Below are 26942 nucleotides of genomic sequence, written 5' to 3'. Positions count from 1 at the left end.
GTGAAATGTGTTGGATGAGAACTCCTCTGGAAACCCAGTGCACCTTAAATGTTTGATCACTAGGCCCTGCGGTGGGGAGCCTACCGGGCCGTACCATCATAAATCTGGTGGATCCCACGACGGGTGACACCATTCTCCAGCCCTGACCTAAAATACCTTCTCTCACCCAAACAAAACGAGGTGGCATGACACAGCTTTGCATGGAGGGCTGTGGCCCAGCTGTTGTTACCATCTTAACATCTTAACAGTAAGCTATGCTAACTAGCATGTAGCGTACATCACTAAACTGTCCTCTGCAGCTTCTACACACTAATGCCATCAGCCAACAACAGATTCCCAGACTGATCTGGCGTGCAGCCATCAAGCCACCAGCAGCACTGAACCTGATTTCATTATTATGGAGATGTTGCACAGATGATGCATCTTGAATGTAGTTTCTATTGGAAACTAAATCAGTGGCACTGCAGCTCTTAAACCTGAAACTTTTATTTTTTATTTTTTATTTTTTATTTTTTTTTTTACCAGAGCTGAGACTTAAAGGTGTACAGAAAAGAAAATTGAAGTTGAGCCCACTTTGGGTCATAAAATTAATGTGATAACTCATCTTTCAGACGTTGTAGGCCAAACTTTGTGCAAAATTCTATTTTTGAGTAAATCTGGGATGAAAGTGTGTATTTTTTTTTTCGCATTGGATAATGCAGGCGCACGGATTATACGTCAGCCTGTACACGATTCACCAGCCACTGCTATTGGATCCGTCATCCGTCATTCAAACGTCTGAGACACGCACACACACACGGAGCTCGGGCTCGCCCCAAGCTTTGAATATCCCGCCCGCTCGATAACGACCAATCAAATTCGTTTTCCTCACTCGGGTAAACTCGTGTTGCAGCTCGGGACAACTCGGCGCGACAAACAGGACAAACGGCCATTTCTGTACACCTTTAAGTCAAACTTCAAGTTGTTATAATCACCAGGAATTTGGAGTTACAGTTAATACAATCATAACTTCTACAAGTCTGCATTGTGATTGCTAATCAAGTCCTCTCTCGGGAATGTATGTATCAATAATCAATATTCAGTCATATGTACTTCATGTTAAATGTTTTTGTTCTTTACAGCTCTACAGAGTCTTATCATCTTTCAGCTCCTTGTTTTGATTTTCTGCCATCTTTAACTGTTTTAATTCATTTTATCACTAACCTGGTTAAGATCTTTATTGTCTGTAGGTAGATGATAGATTGATTAGGAGGCAGAAACAAGACTCCACATCTACTGGATTTAATAAACCTTTTCCTGTCATCCATCAATTCAGAAAATCTATACAACATAGTTCAGCTTTTAAGGAGAACATGGCCATGTATGAAGGTGGAAAGTTTCACAGGAGACCATCCAATAGATGCAGAGATGTGTCAATGTGAACCAAAGGACCAATACTGCCAGGACTCACGCCTTACAACCGAACAACAGCAGTTTCTAATCTTAACCTAAACATAACCATTGTCAACACTTTACTGTCACCGTCTCAAGGCTTGTTTCAGCTTATCTTAGTATTTTGTCTACACTCAGCAGTGCCGGTGGACTGTCTGCAATCTGCTTACAGCTACAGTTGTAAATATTATTCCCTAACCCTAACCCTCTTATTTTAATACCACATTGTATAAAACAATCTGCTAAAGTCTTTCTCTGTAAATGCAGCAGTTGTCCTGATGCATTCCACACACTTTTGGTCATTGTGAACGGATGTACTCAGAGTTTTGTAAACATATGGCCACTGTTCCTACAGACATTGAATTCACTTATTGTGAGTCACTTTAGACAACAGCATCTGCTACAGTAAATGAATATGTAGTGTAAAACATGCTGCTGCAGTGTGGGACAGACAGGAGGTCAACTTTTGTAACCCTTCAAAATCTCTTAGTGGTCTCTTAAAGATGAAAAACACAGAGAAGGAAATTCTCATATTTACAGATGGCACATTAACTTGATAAATCATTTTGTCAAATATTTAATTACCAAAGCTTTTGATTGAATTTTCTGTTGATAATTAAGTTGATAATCAAATAGCTTTGAGATTACGCCTACAATCTGGTGATAATGTCCTTACAATAGTAGTGAGATATTCATTACATGGTGGTTCGCTGATGTAAAGTGGACAGTGTGAGTTCAGTCAAACACACTGAAGTCCAGTTACGTCCAATTCTGATGGTCTGCCAGGTTTATGTGTACACAGCTGGGTGACAACTGATGTTAGTTTTTGGTCTAAGCACAACAACAAAAAAGTTATGACTCGATTTCATTTAGAGCTCTGAACATAACTAATAATGTCAGGCATTTACAGTTTGAAACATGATAATCACAGCTGTGACCAGGGGAGCCAGTCTGATCAGTTTGCTGCAGATAGGTGATAGGCTTTATTCCTACTTCCTGCACATCTAGTTTCAAGTCTAAACCAAAACTGTGTTTCTTTGCTCACCTTAACCCTAATTTTTCAAAAACTGAACAGGCTACATACATGTTCATAAGTCTAAGTCCAAACTGTATTTCCCTGCTCACCCTAACTCTAACCCTTCAAAAACTGAACATAGGCTACATACATGTCCAAAACTGTTTCTTTGCTTACAAAAATACAAGTTTACTTTTTAAAAATTAGGGAAATTAATTTAAAAAGAATAACACTCATACAGATTTATATAGGCTACTCGATGCTAATGATTTACAGGAATTACAGCCTATTAAATTGTCATTAGTGAAGGGGCAGAGATCGACTCGATGTCATATTGTGCGTGCGTGCGTGCGTGCTTGCGTATGTGTGTGTGTGTGTGGCTACTACACACCGGGTCACCTCCTGGCTCTAACCCTCCTGCAGGGCAATGGGCCAGCCTGCGCGTTCCTCCCACTCTCCCACTATTTTCCACTGAGCGACAAGGCTGCACATTGTGCTCAGACCGGGCCAGCCAGCAAGGTTACACAGCCGTTTTCTCTCCCCCGCCTCTGAAGGTAGAGATATAGACGGTCCAACGGCAAACAGCTGCGGCTCCTCATCCACACTCAACATTTCGCCACTGGACGGCTGGGGCACTTTGAGGTGAGGCTTTCTATGGTTTTATTTCGGATGAGGATTTAAAAAGAAAGAAAGAAAAAAGAAAAAGATAGTTGCAGCGCGCATGGCGTCTAAAGCGATGAGTTTGGGTGATGCTGGAGCGATGACCTCCATAGTTACTGTAGCCTGGATGCGATCGACAGGATGCGATGAGGGTTTTCTTTTTTTTCTTTTTTTGAATATCGTAATGTTATTAACTCCTGTCTGGAAGTTTGAGTTATGATATAAGTGGATCATGTAATAATAAAAGGCTCACATCTTTCACTTCAGCTGGAGACTGGGCTGCTGTTTTGTACCGTAGCGTCGACAACAGCGCGTAAAGTGCACTTTAGATTAACACGTGTGACCCTGATGGAAAATTACTATTGTACAACATGGTGGCGCAAAAAATAAAAAAAAGAAGCGTCAGGACGCATTTTGTTCAAGCGCATTTGTTTTCTATTGGCGATGCTGCGTGGTCATTGTCGTATCTCTAAAGTATCCCTGTGAGGACACAGCCTGCTGCTGCTGCTGCTGCTGCTGCTGCCGCTGCTGCTGCAGGATGTTTTTATGTAGCTACTGGACTGTGCTGTGACAAAGTTACTCCTCCTGCTGAAAACTTTTCTATGCTCTGTCTGGACACACTGGGGTTTTTGCAGTTTCGCACGTCCGTATGATGTCATGCACAAAATATTGTTTTTAGGAAACGTCTGGAGAGCATGACTGCAAATGTAAAATCCTCCACCCCAGGCTACTGATACTGTTATTATTATTTTCAATGTCTTATTATTGATCTCTGCAGTACATGTGCCTGTATGTGGTAGAATGATATTTATCCCTTCCAGTATGAAAATCTTTATCATCATAGAATGCACATACAGCACACATTAAACAAATAAAATTAAGTTCTCACACTAATCCAAGTTGGCTATAATAATACCACTTATTACTTTGCAACACTAAACGCACTGACATAGGACATAGAAGTTGGGTGGTTCTGCAAAATTTCTGGCAACATATTTCATAGTTCTTTCATAGTTACATCACATGGCCCAACCCAAACTCTTACAGTAAATCGGCCTGTTCGGATGAATCATTATCAGCTGCAGTGATGAAACCACAGTGTATTTCTGACCAAAGTCGTGGTGATGCATTAGTGTTTAGGAAAGACCCAGCTTTGCCTGTGCCTGTTTAGACATATTTTGCATGGCTGCAGCAAGACTCATCATTGACTAGCTGCTAACACGATCTCCTGTTGTGGTTCATCATATACTCTGATTAAGGCCTCGCAGATTATCGTGTTTTGGTGCGGCCGAATGCATCTCTGATAATCAGAGCATGGACATTACTGTACCAGTGATCAGAATAAGCCATATTTAGTTCCTGCAAATGAGTGATTATGCACAAAGGCAACTCTCAGGAATATCTGATTTGTTGCCAAGGCAGCGATTCACAGCAACATGTAGGGTCCCTTTCAAATCCGCCTAAGCTTTTATTTATATGCAGTATGTATACAAACTCATTTGTTAACCAGAGCGTGGCGAATGTGCAGGTCACAACTTGTCCACGAGAGCGTTTTGGAATTGTTGGATTGTGTATTTTTATTTGTTCATTTATTTATTTTTAGTATATTTTTTTGGCTTTTCATGCCTTTATTTGATGGGACAGTTGAGACAGACAGGAAATGGGGAGGCTGAAAGATAACAAACCTACTGCTATAACTATAGGGATTATGGCAATGGGCAAATTTGCCAAAATGTTGAAATATCCCTTTAAATGATAGCAATTCTTTTATAATTTAAGTTGCACAACAGCCTATCTGGAATAAATGTGTGCTAAGAGTATTTCCTCAAAACATTCCTGCAGTGTGTGTCCTGTGAATACATCTTTACGTAGATTTTGAAAAATGAATTGAATGGATGTGAACAAAGTCATTGACATGGCATTGCCACCTCAGTTCTATAGGTCGAGGACCAAGGTTCAATATCATATGACTGTATATAGGAGCCCTGTGCAGATTGAATTGAGATGCTTTAGCTAAATTTGATAGACAATCTCACATTTCTGTCAGTTAAGTCCAAGGTTATTCTGTTGTTAACCCTGTCGCCTCAGATGTAAGCCATCTGCAGATTCATTTATGGTGTAATGTTAAACTTTGTTTAGGGATGTGTGTCTTTTTAAGGCTTTTTAGTAGCCTAGTTTGTTGAGGTTAGGGTTTGATGTACGAGAGGAAGATGTACCCAGGGCAGAATAGAGTCCATATTTTGTCTTGTGTCATGCTTCCAGCTGAAGACGCAGGTGTAGAGACTGTCCAGTGGTGCAGCAGTCTGTGGCGTAACAGGACTGAAGCGAATGTATAGCTCAGTGGGAAATGCTCCGATTTCCAGCAGCTTTGAGGCGGCTTTTGTGCAAAAAAAAAAGAAAGAAAAAAACCCTCAGGTAATACAGCATGGTCTGAAAAATAATATAAAGGCGCTGTAAGACTGTTTACATACCCAGGGGGTGATGATGAAGAAAGAGTCTGTGGCTGAGAGTTATCAGGTTTTCAGTGTGACCATTTCACACTGCTTTTTCTCAACAGTTGTGGATGATCGTCACAACTTTATATAAGGGAAAAACCAAAAATGTAGTTTGACCTGATACTCAGGCCACTTTTACATGTCTGTGCAATTTAACATGAACTTCCTGCATGCTGATGATACTTTACAAAGGAGTGAACACAATACTTTGAGCAGAGAACAATAGTTTGAGAAGAGAACAGTATGTTTATACAGTTGTGTGAATGGGTTTCTGTTTCATGTCACAGGGCTGGTCCGACTGTCAGAAGCAGACCAGCAAATCTTATGTAATATTGTAGGTTATACTGTATATAATGTCACTGGCAGCTGTTAAAATCAAAGTGGACACACCAACCATTTATCAAAAAGCCTTGCGCGATTAGCAGATGCAAACAAAAATGCACCACCACTACAATCTGACAACTTTGGCAAGGGAATATAGTAGCAGCGTTGCCTGGGTAAGACAGGATTTTGCAATTATTGTAGCGGAGCATGTAAAGGATAATAAATCTCCACATTTTGACACCCTCATTACCTCGAATAATCCAAAAGCCAGAGAATCACTATGCAGCAGTTTTAACTGAACAGAGATACGGTTATCTCCAGTACACACCTGCCTGCTGGCTTCTTGTTTTGTGTCCCACACTGTTGAGTGGCCACATTTGATCTGTTGTTTGAAACCACAGGGATGCAAAGGATCAGTTATTGGGGCATGGGAGAGGCTAAACAGTCTGTAGCACAAACAGACATGAAAATGAGGCAAAAGACACAGTTATCAAGTACAGATTGATAACACAGTAACAATAGACAAGACTAATGACAGAGTAAAATCTGGAAGAAAAAAAAGTTAGGTTTTTAGGTTCTGACTACTGGATATGATAGACATTTTGTTATTTAAGCACAACATTCTTTATCATTTCAAGATGACTGTTAATTAAGCCTTCTTTCAGGCAGAAAATTAAGCAAACCATTCTGCAAGCTGCACTATTGGTCATAGGACTTATAATGTAATGTAATGTAATGTATAATATGGCACCTCAAGTGACAAATCCACACAAAATTCACACAGTTAATTCCAATGTGTATTTCCCGTCATCTCTATAGAGCATTTTAACCTCTTTCAGGTCATTGTTTTGGTTTTTAACGGCCCACATCTTACCTGTTTAAGTTCACTCGCCCATCTCTCATGAAATAAAACACCTTGGATACTACCTGCTTGGCATCAAATGGACAGAAATGGTTTGCAACTAGCCAGTGAAGAGTTTTTAGTGGGTCAAAAGTACCCAAATCAGGTCACCAGAAATGTAACAATTTCAAATGAATGGTAATGCAACTCAAGTGTCTGCTGGATTTAGTGGCAACTGTTAATGCTTCTTAACATTAAAAACTGCATTTTATGTCAAATGTGTGTGTGATGGCAAAAACAAGCAGATTGTTGATAACTTTAACATTAAGTGGATGGAAAAAATATTATCTAATGGGTTTGTGTTGGTTCTGTAGGTGACAAATGGAGACCTTCAATCATAAACTCAACACTTACATAGAGACATGGATGGGTCCCAGAGGTAAGTCAAGTTTACTGATGTTGCAAATGCTGTAGTTACTTCAAAAACTCACGTGATGGTAGTCAAGGTAAACATTGCTTAAAACCTCTGACCCACGTCATTCATTACGTGCTGCGCACATTGCATGGACTTGCACAAGAATTCTGCTTTCTTCTGGTTTTTCACCTTCTTACTGCCAACTTTACACACTGAGCAAACATTGCTACTGCTTGCCACCTCTCAAGTTCATCCACTCTTACAAATGAGGCCACCTTATCAGCCCCTGCATAAAAATTGGCCCATTTATCTCCATATTTCAGATCAGCGAGTGAAGGGATGGCTGCTGCTGGACAACTACACACCAACCTTTGCACTCACAGTCATGTACCTTCTGATTGTGTGGATGGGGCCCAAGTACATGAAACACAGGCAGCCGTACTCCTGCAGAGGCCTCCTGGTGCTCTACAATCTGGGCCTCACACTCTTGTCCTTCTACATGGTCTATGAGGTAAATACAGACTGCTCGGCACTGAGATGTGTTGAAGTAGGCCAAAGCAATCACTGCAAGCTCACACTGCAGACAGATTATGGAAAAAAAGAAAAAAGGAGAAGAACATACTCACTGAAACTAATGTGTGCATAGCATGCACCAGATCTGTTTACTTATTTCTTAATAAAGAAAATAATTTTACATTTTGGATACATTCCTTCTTGGCAGAATTACTGCCAGAATTAGATGACAAGATTGCAAACACTTAATGTGTGAATGCTTTCAGTCTTGTAACCCTCAAACAGAGCCAGACTAGCTGTTTTCCCATTTCCTAAAATAAGATAAACAGCTATAGAATAAGTGCACAGATAGCAAGAAAGCTGACAAGCAAATTTCAGAAAATGTCAAACCTTTACCAAAATGTTTCCCACAAAAATGAACTAGGCTATTTCTCATTTTCCCACATAAACGTAACATGGGCTACGAGTTCACTAATTATAAAGACATTATTAGTTATCCCATCAAAAACATGAAGCATCTTAGTATCATGAAGGGAAAAAAAAGAAAATATAAGCAATACTTTTTTTTTTTTTTTACACTTACTAATCTTTAGTGGGTTAGATATACAGAATGAGTCTTAGAGACACATAAGGTTAGCCTATTCACTGCTTGCTATGCTAACTGACTGCGGGCTATAGCCTAGCAATCATATTTATGATATGTATACATATTACAAATAGGCTATATATCACTCTTCTTCTCCTTTTAGCAACTTGAGTATTTTCCCCAAAACATCAAACGTCTCCTGTGCTGCTAGAGCCAAAAGTCAGTTAGCTCAGTAAACAGCGGGAAATTGCAAGACACAAAAGTAACTTCCAGTCTACCAATTAACATATTAAATCTGTTAATTACAAAAAACAAATGTTACTATTAATTGTTGTTTCATGCTAAGCTCTCTGTGCGAGGCTAAGCTAACATACAGTATCTCTAGCTTTATATCTAAAGAGCAGAAATACAGAGTATCAGTCTCATCTAACTTTTATAAAGAAGGCATAAATGGATTTCAAATGGATTTCCAACACTTTACTCTTGTGGCTCCTGGCATCTCTCACTGAAAGCATCCATGAGGGACAATGCAATCGGGGAGTGAGAGGGACACAGCTGGACGCTGACAGGCTCATTGTTTCAGCCATCAAATCCCTCATCTACCCTCGCAGACATCAACACAGCCGCCTATTGTTTGCTGGAAAACTGCTTTTTCATAAACAGCTGACTAAATAATTGTAATCGATAGATCCCTTAGTGTAAACAAACATGGAATGGGATTTGGATTTGACAAGGTGACAGGGTCTTAGCCGGATTTGTGATTTAAGTTGTGGCAGTATAGTGGCCAGGTTCCACTTCGTAGTTACAGCTGTGTTGAACGGTGTACCTGTGAACAGCAGATCGTGAGGACCAGATATTGTGTTTTAGTGCACGAGTGAGTCTAAAGTATCTACTCTCCTCCCAATCCAGCTGGCAGAACAAGCTTCTTGTCTGTCTGTCTGCATTGCATAAGGCCCGGTAGACTGTTCTGTGATTCATTAAACCCTGTACTCTGACCATTGCCCAGCCAGGGGGTGAGCTATTGTCAGTCCAAAATCAATACCACCTGATGTGCATCAAAATACGGGGTGGTTTTGTTCTTGTCAGCTGTCCAGGGTACAGCGGTTAATCACATGATAATTAAAACTGACTATAAATATCTGTTTTGTTTTCATATTTTGACTATATCAGGTTAGAGGGCAGTGTGCACCCATGATACGATACATGATGTTTAAAAAGCAAAGGTCGCTCCGATGCTGGTTTTTAACTGATGGCAGTTTCTTGGCTAATGTTAGTCAGTGAAGCCTTTTACAGCAGCAGACAAGGGCAGTGGATCTATATCGATTTGGTGAATCAGCATTGAACCCCACCATCTGTGTGCATTTGAATACTTATTCTTTAAAGGGGCACATCACTTATTATCACTTTCATTCATATTAGTTTAACTTGTCGCAAAGACTTTGTCAAGCCTGTAAAAATAACACAGATGACATTTTCTTGGACTTGAGAGACTTTCAAATAGAAAATCTATGTGATATCTCCAACTGAAGATGCTTTTAATTTGCCCTAATCTTGCATGCATGCAGGAATTGTGAAGGGACTTCAGATCAAAATTAGCATCTGGTGCAAATGTGCAATACTGTACATCAAATTGTGCCATTTATAGTATGTTAATATTAGACATGGTCTCTTTAAAAAAAAATCACAATCCCCAATCTGACCATAGACAGTTACGTGACCAAGTCTGGTTTATCAGATGTGCTATCTGTGCATTTGTTTGTGCTTGTGTTTATTACTCCTGGGAAAGAGACAGTCACATTTCAGGTTTCACTTTTACATGTCTGGATGTTGCAAATGTCTTCATATGATTTGGTAATATCTAGATTTAATCACCAAATCTGATTGGTTTCTTCTTCAGCTTGTTACTGCTGTGTGGCACGGTGGCTACAACTTCTACTGCCAGGACATTTACAGTGCACCAGAAGTGGATAATAAGGTGAGTCAGTCAGACTGGCACTGTGAAAACTCTTATGTTTATCGCTAGGGATGTTTTTGTTTTTTTGTTTTTCCTATAAAAACATCTCTGACTTAATTACATTGAAGCTATGATTTCCATTCACTTTTTAAAAGTTATTAGCAGGACAATAAAGATAGGCATGAATAGGAGTTACTAGAGGACAGCTGGAATACACATATAACGTAAGCAAATTGTGCCTTTTTGTTTTCTCTCAAATCTACTGCTCTGATTTCTTTGAGCGAGAACCTGTAAATCCCAGCAGATAAGCTGCAGAGACAGGGAGTCAATTTAATCCGACCCTTGTCATCATGATGACTGTCTTTAGTGTCCCCACTGAGCTCTGCAGTGGAGGTGAAAACAAGGCTCACAGGGAAATGTGCACAGCTTTGCAGTTCTGCGGTGATTAAATAAAAGAAAGTTTTATCAACGTGTCACAGATACAGATAGTTAAATTGCTTTATGATTCATCCGGAAATTTCAAGGGCCTTCGGGACAGATATCACCTTGCATTGATTAATTGTGCAGTGGAGTTTATGCACTGTATTTTTTATGATTTGCTGTCTAACACTGCGTTGTCTCTTAGGGAAATCCTGTTTTACCTGAATCTTTAACCATTTGTGTCTTGTGTCTTCTCTCAGATTATAAATGTCCTGTGGTGGTACTACTTCTCCAAGATCATCGAATTCATGGACACGTTTTTCTTCATACTACGGAAGAATAATCATCAGATCACATTTCTTCACATCTACCACCACGCTACCATGCTGAATATCTGGTGGTTTGTTATGAACTGGATACCCTGCGGCCACTGTGAGTGTTCCACCACAACTTTGCCCTCCAGTGACGCGAATCTTTCCGGGAACCACATTTAGGCTGTTTGGGCTCACACTGAGCTAAATAATTCAAGTGCTCTAATGTTAAACCCATTAGCCCTGAAAACAGCCTGTTTTCCCCACAAAGCCTTGAAGGACACAAAGTGACACTTATTGACCTGAACACTGCAGCACAGTGTAACACACTTTTTGCCCTTTTCCATTAAAGACAACAGCACAGCACTCAGCGACTTAGAGGGGTCTAAGGCTGAAAGTCGCTTCAAATAATGCTGTTTACTGTTGACTTAAGTATAATGTGATATTTCTGATCTATAAATGTGTTCTATTATTTATCAGATGTTCACTGTGTTATTTCTGTGTTACCTTGCTGTTAATGGCTTTCATTGATTTTACATAAAAATAGTAGTAACGGCTGTAAAAGGAGCAGACTAATGAAAAGATTTTTATATTCCCTGTATGATCATTGCACTCCATTGTACTCTTGCCATTCACTCACTGCAATTGCTTTGTAGATAAATAACTTACAGTGTCTCTCCTCTGTGTCTACCCAGCGTATTTCGGTGCATCCCTAAATAGCTTCGTCCACGTCGTGATGTATTCTTACTACGGGCTCTCAGCCATCCCAGCCATGCGGCCGTACCTTTGGTGGAAGAAATACATCACACAGCTGCAGCTGGTGGGTTCATCCTACAGTTTATTCCCAGTGGTGGAGGAAGTATTCAGATCAAGTGAAAGTAGCAGAGTGTAAAAAAAAAAAAAATCCTCACTTACAAGAAAAAATCCTCAATCCAAAAGCTTATTCAAGTAAAATTTGTGTTTGCTATCAATATGTAAAGAAACAGAGGTAATTTGATGGTGATATATTACACATACAGTGATTATAATTACAGCTACATGAATTTGTGAGTAGTTTTTTTTTTGTTTGTTTGTGGGTAATTGAAGTTTAATCCCCCATGTCATAAAGACATTGTAGAAATACATCATAGGAATTACATCTTCTTAAAAGAGGTGGGAAAAAAGTTGTAATAGAGTAAGAATACAGCTTTTAAACTATTTTAATTTTTTAAAATTATTTTGCATAAGTAAAGATCAGGAAATGAGAGCAAAGAATGCGATGTTGAGCTGTTCACTTTTAGCTTTTGTTTTGGATGAAAAATCTGATGCTGTCAATCCATAGCTGCCAATTGAATGTAGTGAAGTGAAAAGTATAAGCTGCAGTAGTAGTGAAGTAATTTCTGGGTGGAAAACAAAAGGTTTTTCACAGTGTTGAGCTGATCAGTTAGATCTTGGGAGATTTCCTGGAGCTTTTAGTGCAGGACCGTCTTTTAGTATTATCACAATGCAGATGTTTTTACCATCCATTTAAGATATTTTAGCCCCTGGATCAATATTACCTTTGTATAGGCTCTCAGTGTCACCTTCTCACTCTGGTATGTATGTGTCATGTTCCCTCCAGATCCAGTTCTTTTTAACCATGTCTCAGACAATGTGCGCTGTCATATGGCCATGTGACTTCCCCAGGGGATGGCTGTATTTCCAAATAAGTTACATGGTCACACTCATTATCCTTTTCTCAAACTTCTACAGTCAGGTGAGTTGTTTTTCCATTTTAAAGCATTACAAAGAGTTTAAATGATGAATCTGTGGCATACAACTCCATTGTACCCCAAATAATAATTATAAAACTCATCAATGAGCCATATTGTTGCACAGGGTGATGTGTTCCTTTACTACCATGAACATAGGCACTGTAGTTTATTTTAAGTCTATCCCACAAGCACTGTCCTGCTGCTCTAAATACCTGTACTCACTAAGCACAAATTATGTATTCAACCGCAGATGAAAATAGTCCCTAACAAATGCAGCAGTTACTCCTGTTAGAGTAATAGTTGCTGAAACACTACACTAATTGTGACCAATTTTCAAATGTGTATATTGTGTTGTTGGATTCAGTGTTTCCAATACGTTGACAATAATCATGTAATAACTGTGTTATTTGTCATTCTACATGGATGAATATGGTGGAAAAATTTGGCGACCTAATTTGTTGCTTCTAATACTATCTTACATTTTGCTTATTGCCCATCCTGTACTTTTTACAAACTGATAAGTTAACAACTTTAGTCAATTTTCCATAATAACATTGTGTATAATAACATATTCTCTATTTCTCCATGTTCTGTCACTCAAGACGTACAAGAAGCACAGTGGCTCTCTAAAAAAGGAGCTCCAGAATGGCTCTGCTGTATCAACAAATGGACATGCAAATGGGACGCCATCTGTGGAGCACAACGTACAGAAGAAACTGAGGATGGATTGACATTTGCGAAACCGCTGCTCACTGTAGTGTTAGCTAATGCTGCTAGGAGGTAAATGTATCTTCTTATCTAGAATAATCTAGCATTCACTTGAGATGAAATAAGCCATAGCCACATATATCCAGAGACTTTCCATGTTTTTGCACACTGCTACTCATGGCATTGAATTCTGAAATTAATATAGTTAAAAGGAGAAGAGTATTGTAGTATGACCAACGCTGCACAACGTTTCCTCCCCCGCCCTCTAGAGGGAATTCATTCCAAAGCAAAAAAAGTCGTGTTCTCGCTACCAGCAAACAAACGCATATTTTGACTCGTTCAATGATGCTTCACACACACAAAGTCCAAAGCTCCAGCTCCAGCAAGTTTGTTGGCAGCTGGAGGTTTCATTACACTCAGTGACGTCAACCTAAGGGACAATTAAAACAACACAGTGCTTACCATGGTCTTTAATGTCTAACTAGAGCATGCATCTTGTGTCTTGCCTTATCAAACTCCTGCCAGGGCTATTACATAATCTTAAATTTTACCCTGCGATACTGTAATGCGTTATATTGGCAGGTATTAAGTAAGTCACATTTTGCTGTATATTTGCAGCACAGCGTCTCCAATTTGGAATAGTTAGCCATCCAACCAAAGGATAACCAAAGCATATAATGTCCTTCATGTGCTTCATATTTAAACCAGACATAGTTTTAGAGGGCAGTTGTTTTGTGTTATGATGAGCACAGTTTTCCCCCATTTCATGTGTTAAATCTACTGTAGCTTTTATCCAGTAAATGCAGCTAGAACTTGAATTCACAGATATGAATCAAATGAGGCGATGCCCATTAGATTTGCACTGCAGCTTATTGTTAACTGTTAAGATATTAAAATGATCAAGCTAAGCTTTACTTCAGCACTTAATATGCACATAGCTACAGTATATTCAACTAAATTTTAATATATAATTGAGAATGAGCTTTACTGACCATGGAAACAGCAAATGAAAAACTGGTCTCAACACAACCCCAGTTACCATTTACAGTGCTAGATGTTCTGGTGCTTTTGTTTGTTACATCATCTTCACCAACACAAGGATTTGGGGAGATTGTGATAACATCAAAAGTGTCAGGACAGCTACTTTCTTTTGTCAGTTTTTTTTTTTTTGACATACATAATTAGGGTGCCTTCTGGACCAGTTCATTTGGTTTCTAATGGAGCATTTGTCATCTATCATCAGGCTCATGTTGGTCTATTTCAGACTAATATGTGTCAAACGTCCTGTTCAGATCCTGTGCCTGACTCTGTCATATATAGTTTTTTTTTGTTTTTTTTCAAATTATCAAATGTCCTAAACTTATCATTCCTAACAACAGTCACATACCGCACACAAAAGTGGTGTTTATCATAGGTTTAATGGATGGTTGAGAAATAAGAGCGTGAGAAAAGATCAATACCACTCTCTCTGTTGGCCTAGCTTAGCATTAAGAGTGGGAACTGGAGGTAACAGGTAACCTACCTCTGTCCAAAGGTAGACAAAAAAATCTGCCTACCAAAACCTCTAAAACTCAGCTTAAATCTTCATTCTTACCTTTGGAAAAGAGCCAGACCTGCCGTTTCCAGTCTTAATAATAAACTAAGCTAACTGAATGCTAGCCTTGCTGTAGCCTTGTATTTAGATCCTATCAATTATTACTCAGCAGATTAGTGTCATCACAAAAAACAACAAAAAAAACATGTTTCTTTTCCATATTAACAGGATTTTTGTGTTATTTAAATACAACAGTCAATACAATACAGAATGTATTTTTGTGGGTAAACAAGGTTGTTGTATGCAAATATTTATTCCTTTATGTTCCTTGTGTTATTTTCCTTTTACCATTGTCAGGGGTTTTCTTGTACACGGTAAATGCTGGTATAGAAAGGTTAAAAAGAAAAAAACAGTATATAGATGTTTGAATTATGAACTGTAAAGCTGACACCCTCGCTATAGAGCGCTGCTGCTTCACTCTACCATGCTGATTCAATTTAATGAGGTGCTGTAAGGCCTTAACCGCTGAATGAGCATGACATGTTGCTTAAATGTATAGGTGACCTACATTCATGTTCACTGCATCAGGAATGATTGTTAAAACCTGAATAGTACACACAAAGGCTGTAGTTTCTCCACATGATAAATCTGGTCCACACATATCTGCCAATAACAAAACTACTTTAACAAGCATGAACCACATCTACTCAGACATTTAAATATGGTTGATTTTTTTTTTGTTTTTATTATTATTATTTTCAGCTATACTCCTTCGCTAGTACAGGTCCTCTGTTGTACAAAGTAACAGGATTTACATACTATAAGGGCAGGATTAGCATTAGCATTAAATTATTCCCCAACTGACAACGGCCAAGGAAGCATACAGGTAAGAGGTTTTATAAACTGTTGAAATAAATATATAAATTTCTGAAATCAGGGGTAAATGTGGGTTAATATGCTCTGACTCCTTACTCATTGTGAGATTAAAATGAACTGAGATTGTAAACCTGCTGTTTTCCTTCCTTGAAAATGATGTGAATGCCACAAATAATTGATTCAAGTGTAAAAACAACAACAAAGAAACATTTATAAGGCAACAGCATGCTTACCTTAGCATGCAGCTTAAACCACACATGGCTGTAGACTGCTGTGATTTAATATATATGATGCAAGTTTGAGTTTTTGTTTTTCCCCCAAACTGGCTCTAATAAACAAAAAACTACAGTAATAGCAACTGCCCTTTGTCAGAGGAGGATGAAATAGCTTAGAGAAGCTTTTTGAACAAAAGTGTCAAATATTTTGATGTTTTGTTGGATTTACTCAGGTGTTGAAATGTGTTTATATTGCAAGGTTTGTGTTTTTTTTTCTTCCTTCAAATATTAACAAATCAATGAAGGAAAAGGGACAGTTTTTATTCAGATGTGATAGTTTGGGTGTTCACATATTCAAGATTATAATATTGAATACTAAATATGAGTTTCTCCTGAGATGTATACATCCAGAGCCTTTCTCATTTCTAAACCTCTCTGTTGCTACTTCAATATTCAATTAAATAAATAATGGCTTGCTTTCAATGATTGGAAAACTCCTCTTTTGTAGTACTGCTGTAGTGCCAACAGCTCTGAACAACAGTGGAAGATAAACTAGTGGCATAATGACAACAGCAGTGTTTCAAACAAACTGAAACGCTTCAAATCAAATGTCTTCATAGAAATGACAGCAGCTTCACAGTTACACTTAAAGTGATGTACTGCTAATTGGCCAAATAAAGCACTAATGTTTTTAGTCTCTTGTGTGTTTTACTCTATTCCTTTGGAGTGAGGTTGAAATAGAAATTCGGATTTTGTGAGCCACCATGTTTAACTACAGAAGGAAGTTGCTGTAACAGTAAAGGCATCAAAACCAAGAACAAAGTTTTCGGTTTTCTGATACCAGCCCCCAACTCTTCATAAGGTTTGGAGGGATAAGCCCAAGACCTGAGGATTTTTTTTTTGTCACTCTTGGTAATAATAGTCCAGTGTTGACTGTAAATCTGTGTGGATCAGGTTTAGTTCATTTAGTCCAGTATAGTAAGGACACATGGCTGGTGAGCTGTTGCTGAGCTCCCTATGTGACAGAAACAGGACCCTTTCATGGAAACAACAACAAAGACTTCCACTCCTCTCCTGACACCTGCCTTGACTAAGGGAGTCCAGTTCATTTCTCATTTTCCAGTCAAAATGTAGAGCCGGTGATCTATTCTGAGAAACAGCCTCCTACCTTTGCCCTCCTCAGTCCTTTCCACTTAAGTGGTTATCAGTAGGGCCTCCTCCTCACCACTGTTGTGTGCAGACTTGATGCACTGCAATACTGTCACACACACACACACACAGCTCACAGTTGGAGGACAGAACAACTGTTTGTGCCCTTTGGTGGCGTGTCTGCTGGCCCAGCCACTATGAAAACAATGCCTTACTCACTCATTTTACTGAGGCCATGGCCTGAGGGAGACAGGGTGAGGGGGGGGCGGGGGTGTGTCTGAGGAGTCATGAATTACTGTATTTCAAAATGACCGCATCGTTCAGGATGGATGACCGTTCATTTTTTCAAATTTCTCCCTCAGTTAAATGCACTGCACATTTGTAAATGTATTGCACTGTATTAAATGTAGGGTGCTTTGGCTCTGTGACAGATGACAATTCAACAGGATTAGTGACAGTAAGAACACGAGTTTAACAGCATCAAAAAAGAGGGATCATGTGAAAAAAAAATCAACTCTTACTCCAGTTTCCAAGCAGAAAAATGTTTATAATTGTTCTTTTATTTTTATCCTCTCAGCTGTTTATGCCTATTGTCTGTTGTTGTCCCACATTTGCTTCCTTTCCAGAGAACTAACACCAAAAGCAGCCATAGCTGTTGAGCAACAACTTTATGGTATTACTGTGTGTTAATTTGGGATATGCAACCGACTAGTTTCTTAAAAATATATTTGAAAAACCAACTAAAGTCAACAAGCAACAAATCATTTTAGCCTAATCCAATACAACTTCCACTTTTATTTATTTTTTTCCCCCTCTGCAAATCCTGTTTGATCTGTCCGCGCTTGGTTCCCAGAAAATGTAATGCGTGGATTATACCCCTGTGTGTCCTCAGCAAGAGAAATGATGTTGAAGTCTGAAATCACATCTGCAATGTCTTTTTACTGAGGGTTGTGTAATAGGATGTCTGCAATTTTTACTGAGATGTATCGTATTTTCTATAGATATAACTGAGCATTACATACTGAGGAATTGTTAGATAAATCTCATAGATATCCTGCCTGGTTCCACATCACAAACCTGAGGCTGGTACAGTATATAAACTTCTGTTTTAACATGATCTCACACTGACCCAGTGTCTTTTTATGCACCATTTATCCATAGAAAATATGTAAATTAAGGACATGTAGGCCTACGTATTTTTCACCACAGTTTATTTGAGGGAGAAAGTGCACCATGAAACAAAAAAGATTATGAACATTCATCGCTTGGAACAGGTGGGAAAGGTTGCTAATCATTTTAGCTCTCAGCACATTACCATAATTTCTGAAATCAGAAAATAAGTAGTTTTCTATTATGCAAACTTGTAACGTAACATGCTTGTGTGTAGGAAACATGAGGGGTGTGTACTGTGTACTAACACGATAATCCAGCTGCAGAACAAAATTAAACAGGCTGAGGAATATGCTTTGTGTTAAATGTTGTTTCAACCTTTACTGTGGTCTTCTTCGGGTCAAGTGCAGGTGTCCATGCTGTTTAAAGAGGCTGCTCCGAGAAAGCAGTGTAACTCTTCACACGTGCAAAGAGGAAGGGTGCGTACATCTTGTCCAGGTCGAACGCCGTGACAACCGTTTCCCCAGTCAGCCTAAAGAAAACATACTTGGTGTCAAATTTTGAAACCGCAGAAAAATAGAAATGATTGGTCTCTCTCCTACAACCACTGGTGCTGGTGTATCTTACTTGTAGGTGATGTGGCAGGAGTGGTGGATCCACATCAGCTTACTGAAGTTCTGACGCCCCCCGGAGGACAAATGTAGTCCCACATGGAAGGTGTGGTCAGCCTCTTGAGCTGGGTTCCGCCTGCAGAACCGACTCCTTTGAAACTCGGTCGCTTTCTGTTACAAAAAAATTAAATTAATAAAAAATCAGATTACAACCTGGGCCATGAACTGACTTACTTAAAAAGCTCATATTAAGGCCTCACTACAAAAGACAAAACCTCATCTGGAGAACTTTAAAGGGATAGTTCAACATTTTGGCAAATTGGCCCATTGCCATAATCACTATAGGCATAGCAGTAGGTTCGTTACCTTTAATTGTCGGTGCAAGCTGTTTTTAGAACGGCGGAGCAGAGCCGTGAGCTGCTCAGAGCTAAGCTATGGAGGCTAATGGGATTTCTTGGTTTCCCTCATCAAACACACAATCCAACAACTCCAAAACACTCTGGTGGACAAGTTGTGACCTGCATATTCACCACGCTATGAGATAATAATGGAACGTTACGAAACTGAACCGTTTTCGAGGCAAATGCAGAGAGTGCTTGCTGAAAAACTGTCCCTGAAGAATGAATTTACCTCGAAAACGGCTCCGTCTCGTAACGTTCCGTTATTTTCTCATAGCGTGGTGAATGTGCAGGTCACAACTTGTCCATGACAGCGTTTTGGAGTTGTTGGATTGTGTATTTGATGAGTTACCTACTGCTATGACTATAGCGATTATGGCAATGGGCAAATTTGCCAAAATGTTGAACTATCCCTTTAAAGGAAGCACATTTCTCTTTTAATCTTTCTCTTATCATAAAACACCCCAACTGTTTCTCACCTCCTCCTTTCTCTTGCAGACGACAGCAAAGACTTTGGTTTGATTGTCTGTCTCCTGTGACAGACGGAAATGACCCAGCAGAACAGATTCCAGTCTGTGAAATGAACACACGATTCAACAATTGAGCGAACTTGCTGGCGATGAACATGTTCAATTATTTCTATTACACTGTAGCTTCCATTCTGGCTGAGTTTACAGAAAACAAGAGAGGACAGACCTGGTGTTCCTAGTACGCAAGCGGGGGATGACGACCAGTGGGTCCTCAGGGGTGGTCAACATGATGACGTGGCCATCCGGGAAGAACCGGAGGTATCTGTGATGATGAAGTCAACATTTAGCTCCGACATCTGTAGAATTCACACCCGGGAATGATGATTACAGTCACAACATCCTGTAGAAGTACAGTATACCTACCTGTAGTACTCAACATGGTGCCAAGCCCTGTAAAATCCATCCAGGGATTCCTCTCCTTGACGAATGTATGATGTCTTGCTGATGTAGACACCTGTGACAATTATATGAATGGAGAGGTTCAACATTCAATAAATCTTTAGATGTGAACTACAGTAATAATAAAGACTGTCAGCAACACTGGGCATTTATAACTTTTTGAAGCAGTTCAGTTCCACACTATTTTTAATGGCAACATTTAGCCGGGTAAGGATATGGTCAATTCAGACTCTTTTGTGTATATAACTTTTATGTTAAGAATTTTATTTTTCATTTTTTATTTTTAATGTTTAAATCATCATGTGAGTATCATAAAGCATCAAAATCAGGTCATTTTCCATTGTTTTTAAATCTGTTCATGACAGAACCAGACAGAATCAGCAATTCAGCAATTTCACACTACATTTTAAGATTCCTGCAGTCATGGACTTTACGCTTCAAAAACATAGCTGTCGACCTCCTAAGTACTGTGCACCTGGAGTTATAATGGGAATGGGGGAAGATAATAATATATCACTGGTTTCAGAATATGGAAACACTCTGATGAGCGGCTTCATTACCATCGAACCGGACACGTGGCCTTTGCAGAAACATCTCCCTCCAGGATTTGAAGGGTACAAGCTTGGTGCAGTTCCGCCCCCACACTCGTAAACAGGCTAAGCGCCAAATCTCAGGGTCTCTGCAGTGAAATTAAAAGTATACACAAAAAAAATAAGATAAGCTGAACCTGAATATGTATATATATATAGAGAGAGAGAGAGACATTTCTTTTAATTGCTTCAACTATTGTGCATGAGATCACCCACTTGCCTGATCCCGAGTAAACCATTTTTGAGAGGCAAAGCCTGAGAAAGGCAAGCTGTTGGCAAACAAGCTGTCGCACATCTGATCTGTTACGACAGCTGGACTGACCTTGCACAAATGTAAAACCCGCGGCAAACCAACGAGAGCTGCTCCAAGGCTCGCATGTCCAGATCACTCGACACAACCCAACGAAATATGTACATCAGGATTTCCCGCGGCAAGGCTGCAGTCAGTCAAAACAGAAAGTAAAATCACTCATAACGAATGCAAGTGGGTAAATGCTTTAGACATGTTTACAATCTCATAAAAAGGACCGATTTGTACCTGAAATGTGCATCTGAGTCATTTCCAACTCAGGAGTGCAAATCTTTGGAAAGGAGCTTTCCAGAGTGAGTTGCTGCTCAAAATAGGCAAGTAGATCCTCAATCTCACCATCAACATCGCTGTCCTCCATGCTACAACAATCAGACATGACATGTTCAGGTTAAAAAGTGCAAGTATCCCTTTCACTGATTCACTATACCACTCCCCTTTAAGACACGAATAAGAGCCCCGAAAAACCTGTATTTCTTGTTGATGTGAATGGGTCAGAACAACTTTGGTATCACTACTGTTTCTCTTCTAACTGTGACAGATTTATTTTCTTTTTCTGCATCGCTTCAGTTAATGTAGCAGATAGTTATACTCCTCTCTGCCATAAAATTACCTGGCAAAGATACTTAACCTTGATTAATACAGACAGGAAGATGCTGCGTTAGCTTTTTCATGAGGCGACAAAAATAAAATATCATAGGGCTCCGTTTGCCAGGTTGATCCAGTTTAATTCATTCAATTTAAAGGCAATGAGCTCACAATGTTGTGGATTTAATGTCTGTGAAGGTTCTCAGTCGTCCAGGGCATTGTAGTCTTTAGGTGCCGAGTTGAAGGCAACTGGACCGGTTGCTTGAAGACAATTCACCTTTCATCCAAAAAAGAAAGAAGTCCCTTTGCCTTTAACTCAGCACCTCAAGACCACTGTGGATTAAAGAAATCTTTTAAAGAAACCCAGACCTTTCCCTGAGTGTTGAACCACTGCTGACTTAGATTAACTGAACCATAGACACTGATTAATGATGCAACACTTGAATGCAACTTACTAGTTTCCTCCACCTCTGTCTGCATCAGGAGGACGGCTGTAGTTGATTTTAAACTCAATGTCAGGCACAATCTGCATAGCCATGCGGTAGAACTTGATGGCTGCAGGTGAAGACATCAAATAATGCACAGAAAAGGGGAAAATTTAAGTGTTCACAAAATGCAATGAATACGACAGTTTTCATAAAACATGCTCAGTTACTGTCAATATCTGCAACGTCTATTATTTATTCCCGGACGGCGTAACTCACAAAAAAAATTTTTTCTTCTTTTTTTTTTTTAATGTAGACTTTAGCTCAACTTTCGGTGCCCCCCCAGCAGCCCTGATATACCGTCGCATTTTTCCACCCTGAAAATAACGTTATTAAAGCAGAAGTAAGTGATATATTTGTGTTAATATAAGTCTTAAATAGTTATATCTTCCAACAGCAATCACTTACATAGAGTGTTTGGACCGAAACACGGGTCTGTCAGTCACTCTGCTCTGAGCCGAGGAGAAAACATTTATCGTATCCTACAGGTTTTATCCAATGAGGAGAGAGAACGGCATGCAGGGCTGTGTGTGCAGCCAAGGGACGCCGTGAATGTGGTGACGTAGGGACGAGGACTGTTATGGTGCGTTCAAGGAAACTCGTAACTCCTGTTTTTCCGACCTGTGAAGTTGTACCAGTTTGATCTGGTACGAGTTCACCGGTCGGAAGTTACGAGTGGCCGTTATAGTGACTTTCACCGGTAAAACAGGTCGGAAAAACACGAGTGGGTTGCCTGGAACGCTACAAAGTCGTAAGTTGTGACTTGAAGCTGTAATTTACGATTTCAAAAGCCTGCCTGGAACGCAGCATTAGCGAAAACGACCGGACCACTTACTTCTGCTTTAACGTTACACATGCACCAAAAGTTGGCAGGTCTGCACATGCACGCACACGCAAGTCTGTTTACCTTTTTATGCCCTTTGCCAGCCGGTGTGGGTCAGGTGAGCGGGGAACAGGGAGGGGGAGGGGCTGTAACGCTATAGCTATCTTTGCCTATAACGCGATACGTTCAGCAGACTCGTTATTCTACGCTATTTTCCGCTCGATAATTAGTTGAAGCTGCTGCATCGTGCTGCTAGACATGAGTACTGCAATTAAACATTTAAACTCACGGATGTCAGCAGCTTTTTTTTTTTTTTGCATAATTTAGAGAGGCGAATCGTACCACATTGCGTACCTGCTACGCCAGAGCGATAGATAATATAACAGCCACTCTGTTATAGCTATCGCTCTGTGCTACGCAAACCGCTTACAGCATGGCAACAAGTGATTTTTTATAATAGAATAGAAACTTTATTTGTCTGAAACCAAAGGGTAACAGAAGTTTGCCTTGCATGGCCCAACATCACCTTTACACACACACACACACACAAGACATTAAAGACCTAAAACAAAAAAAAACACACACATTGATACTTAAAAGAAAAGACCAGCAGCAAATCATTATCAGGGTCCTTTACTGCGTTGGAGGAAACTATAAAAGTCTGTTTTATTTTAAAACCTTATAAGTATAAATGGTATTTTATGCAAGCCAATGTTGGTATAATCACATATTGTGTTACCGTACCTTCATAGACGGCTCCACTCTGCTCTTCTTGCACAGCTCTCAGGAACAGCTCCGTAGCCTGAATGAAGATGACTCTTGTCATTCAACAGCTCTGTAAATTTCAGTGAGAACACTCTGCGACATGTGAACTAATTGGTCCAGAAGAAATAATTTCACAACTTACTTTCTCCTCCCGAGCTATGTCTTGTGTCCTCCTCTGGCCTTTAGGTCGCAGCAGCCGACCACCTATTCCACTCGCTCCAGAGCTCGGTTTGAGTTCAGACATCCATTGGGCTCTGAACACATTGAGCTCCAGCTGCAGTGAAATACGAAAGAAATGTTCTGAACTTCGTTGTTGATAGATTATCGGCAGGGTTTTAATCAAAAATATTTTTCTAAATTACAGCCCATTTAAAATATCTTCTGAGACTAATAATAACATTGTAGGTTGAGTGAGAATGCATGCTCCTTTACTGTTAACAGGAAACAGTAGCTGGCCAAAGAAATACTGCTCTTGTGTAGTGATTAGCTGAGACATATGTACCAATTTAGATATTAGAAAAGACTGTTACAACCCTGTAGTTGTAAGCCTCCACCAACCTGCTATAATGGTCAGAGGTTTTAGCGTTAGCAGCATATGAATTTGTGAGTTATGGCCAAATACATTGATATATGAAGTCACAATGATCATGTCTTTTGATCTTTGGCTTCTCAGTTCATCCTCAAGTCCAACTGAATGTTCAAACTTGAAGAAATGGCCTAAGCTACTACTGATACACTGTAGGAAAGGTATGGGCGAACAGACACACTTGATCTCTCACCTGAAGGTTTGGGTCATCTGAACCTTCATCTTCATCCTCTATTGTACCTCCAACATCTATATTTTCGTCAGCCTGTTCAAAGAATAAGTGAAACATTGCTTCAAATAATCACAGGAGTCATTTTTCCATAAAACCAGACTGTTACTATTGTGGTTGTGGATTTGTTTAGCTTCTGAATGCAAATTCAACCTATACTTAAAGCAGAAGTAAGTGATATATTTGTGTTAATATAAGTCTTAAATAGTTATATCTTCCGACAGCAATCACTTACATAGAGTGTTTGGACCGAAACACGGGTCTGTCAGTCCCTCTGCTCTGCTCTGAGCCGAGGAGAAAACATTTATCGTATCCTACAGTTTTTATCCAATGAGGAGAGAGAACGGCATGCAGGGCTGTGTGTGCAGCCAAGGGATGCGCGTGAATGTGGTGACGTAGGGACGAGGACTGTTATGGCGCGTTCAAGGCAGCCCGTAACTCGTGTTTTTCCGACCCGTGAAGTCGTACCAGTTCAATCTGGTACGAGGTCACGGGTCAGAAGTTACGAGTGGCCGTTATAGTGACTTTCACAGGTAAAACAGGTCGGAAAAACACGAGTGGGTTGCCTGGAATGCTACAAAGTCGTAAGTTGTGACTTGAAGCTGTAATTTACGGTTTCAAAAGCCTGCCTGGAACGCAGCATTAGCCAAAACGACCGGATCGCTTACTTCTGCTTTAATACCTTAGAATTGTATTGGGATATTTTCAATGTTGTTTTCGTTTTAAACCTTTTAAATCCACATTCTCTATTTTTTATCTTATATTATGATGGTTGCATGGCTTTTAGAGTTTTTTTTTCACATTTCAGTGTACAGTGTACACCCTGTGGCATGCATGTGATAAGTAGAAATCACTCAGTCCTTCCATTATTGCTCTTTACTGCAATCTCTTCTGCAACATAACACAGATATGAGCTGGAAATGAGGCAGAGTGGAGAGTGCTTATCAGACTAACCCTGACGCCAACGACAAATGAATGTGTGTTAGGTACTTTACAACCGCACAATTTGACAGCTGTAGCTTCAAGTTACTTCCTAGATTGAACTGATTCAATTTCTATGAGGATCTTATGAAATAAAATGCATTGTTAATCAGTAAATTACCTAAATGTCATAAAGCTGAGACAATTGGTTGATCAGCCGTTTTCTCGTCATCATTTTAATAAATTACAAAAATATATACTTTGAAAACAAGAGATCTAAAAGTTGACATAATGAGGTGTCCTTTTCATGACTTTCAAGATAAATCAAGAAAACCATCAGCAGATTGTTCCACAATAATATATATATATACTGTATATGTATATACACACCACTGTAACTTAAAGTAAACTGGCTTCACAACAACCAGCTGCAAAATAAAACCCTGTTTACACATGAATCTGGTGTTAGTAATAATTCTGCAGTTGTATAGCCTAACTCTTTTAGATGCCATTTATCATGCTAAATATTTTGAGTACATGTCCTGATTACTACTCATACTCTACTTAAATAACATTTTCATCGCAGGATTTCAGCAGTCCATTTTTTTTAACCATGTCCAGGTTATCAAAAAACTAGCTTTGAAATGAATTCAATACATCTGAAAACTTCATTAAAATTATTAAAAGTTGCTCCTGGTAACAGTAGACCAACAAGACCCAGAGCAGCAGCATTACATTGGGTTATGCTAGGTTCTCTTAAAATTACCACTGACTCTGCTGCAGATTCATGCTAGCATGTGGTTTATTTCAAAGGTTATTTAAAGGACCTGTCGCCGAAATGAGTTCACAGAAACATTCAGGCGTTTCATAACTACTCGCTGGTGTTGTTAACTCTGGAGACACGTCGGCCGCCGTGCAGCACAGCAGGTAGTGACCGACAGGTGACGTTAGCTACGTTAGCGAGCTAGCTGCCCTAACTTAGTCCTTTACCCCCACGAATAACAGGTTAAAGCACGGTCACCCACCATGACAGCTCGGCTGGCAGCTCTTGTGTTTGATCTTCACAGGCGGTTCAACAACGGCGTTTACAGTTCACGGTCGGAGAAACGCACAACACAACGAACATATTTGCGAGCTCGCAGGAACGCAGCCATTTCGCTGAGTGGCCCCGAGCTCCACAGGAAGTCAGGGGCGGGGAGGAGGAGGAGAGGGGTACTGAGCAGAGGGGCGCCCTGCTGTCTGCTCGGGGGGAGGGGGGGGGGGTTATATACTCTATGTGCATTGATCAGCTTCAATAATTTTACATTTTAACCGCATGATTATGTTGATGTACAATGGCAACTGTCTCATACAGGGTCTGTTTCGTATGGTTTTGTGGTGAATTCATAATAATAATTTGAGTCCATGCAATTAATAGCCT

At 39.7% G+C, this 26942-nt stretch overlaps 2 protein-coding genes across 2 annotated transcripts; one reads left to right on the top strand and one right to left on the bottom strand.

The window, feature by feature from the left end:
* Positions 1–2931: 2931 nt before the first annotated feature.
* On the top strand, positions 2932–15946 carry elovl5 (ELOVL fatty acid elongase 5). Its single transcript, XM_083988150.1, has 8 exons — positions 2932–3088; positions 7141–7205; positions 7505–7692; positions 10178–10255; positions 10915–11086; positions 11661–11785; positions 12566–12700; positions 13301–15946. Exons 2-8 carry the CDS (start codon positions 7148–7150, stop codon positions 13427–13429), a joined length of 885 nt encoding a protein of 294 aa, XP_083844276.1. The 5' UTR covers positions 2932–3088; positions 7141–7147; the 3' UTR covers positions 13430–15946.
* fbxo9 (F-box protein 9) lies at positions 14486–26695 on the bottom strand. Its single transcript, XM_083988148.1, has 13 exons — positions 26548–26695; positions 24566–24637; positions 23929–24060; positions 23766–23823; positions 22169–22268; positions 21357–21487; positions 21141–21255; positions 20789–20907; positions 20193–20283; positions 19996–20091; positions 19779–19872; positions 18918–19072; positions 14486–18822 (listed from the first exon to the last, which is right to left on the bottom strand). Exons 1-13 carry the CDS (start codon positions 26548–26550, stop codon positions 18714–18716), a joined length of 1275 nt encoding a protein of 424 aa, XP_083844274.1. The 5' UTR covers positions 26551–26695; the 3' UTR covers positions 14486–18713.
* Positions 26696–26942: the final 247 nt, after the last annotated feature.

This window comes from Trachurus trachurus (genome assembly GCF_905171665.1).
Source record: "Trachurus trachurus genome assembly, chromosome: 15".
Lineage (NCBI taxonomy): Eukaryota > Metazoa > Chordata > Actinopteri > Carangiformes > Carangidae > Trachurus > Trachurus trachurus.
The sequence above is the reverse complement of the archived record's forward strand: the minus strand, read 5'-3'. Positions and strand labels throughout refer to the sequence as shown.

Bases quoted from the DNA above. Each gene is read 5' to 3' on its own strand.
- fbxo9 (XM_083988148.1), bottom strand. The intron at 21,256-21,356 runs GTACAAATCGGT...GACTGACTGCAG, and splicing joins GACTCAGATGCACATTTCAG to CCTTGCCGCGGGAAATCCTG. The intron at 20,908-21,140 runs GTCAGTCCAGCT...ATTTCACTGCAG, and splicing joins GGGTTTTACATTTGTGCAAG to AGACCCTGAGATTTGGCGCT.
- elovl5 (XM_083988150.1), top strand. From the start codon at position 7,148: ATGGAGACCTTCAATCATAAACTCAACACTTACATAGAGACATGGATG. The intron at 7,206-7,504 runs GTAAGTCAAGTT...TCCATATTTCAG, and splicing joins GACATGGATGGGTCCCAGAG to ATCAGCGAGTGAAGGGATGG. The intron at 12,701-13,300 runs GTGAGTTGTTTT...CTGTCACTCAAG, and splicing joins TCTCAAACTTCTACAGTCAG to ACGTACAAGAAGCACAGTGG.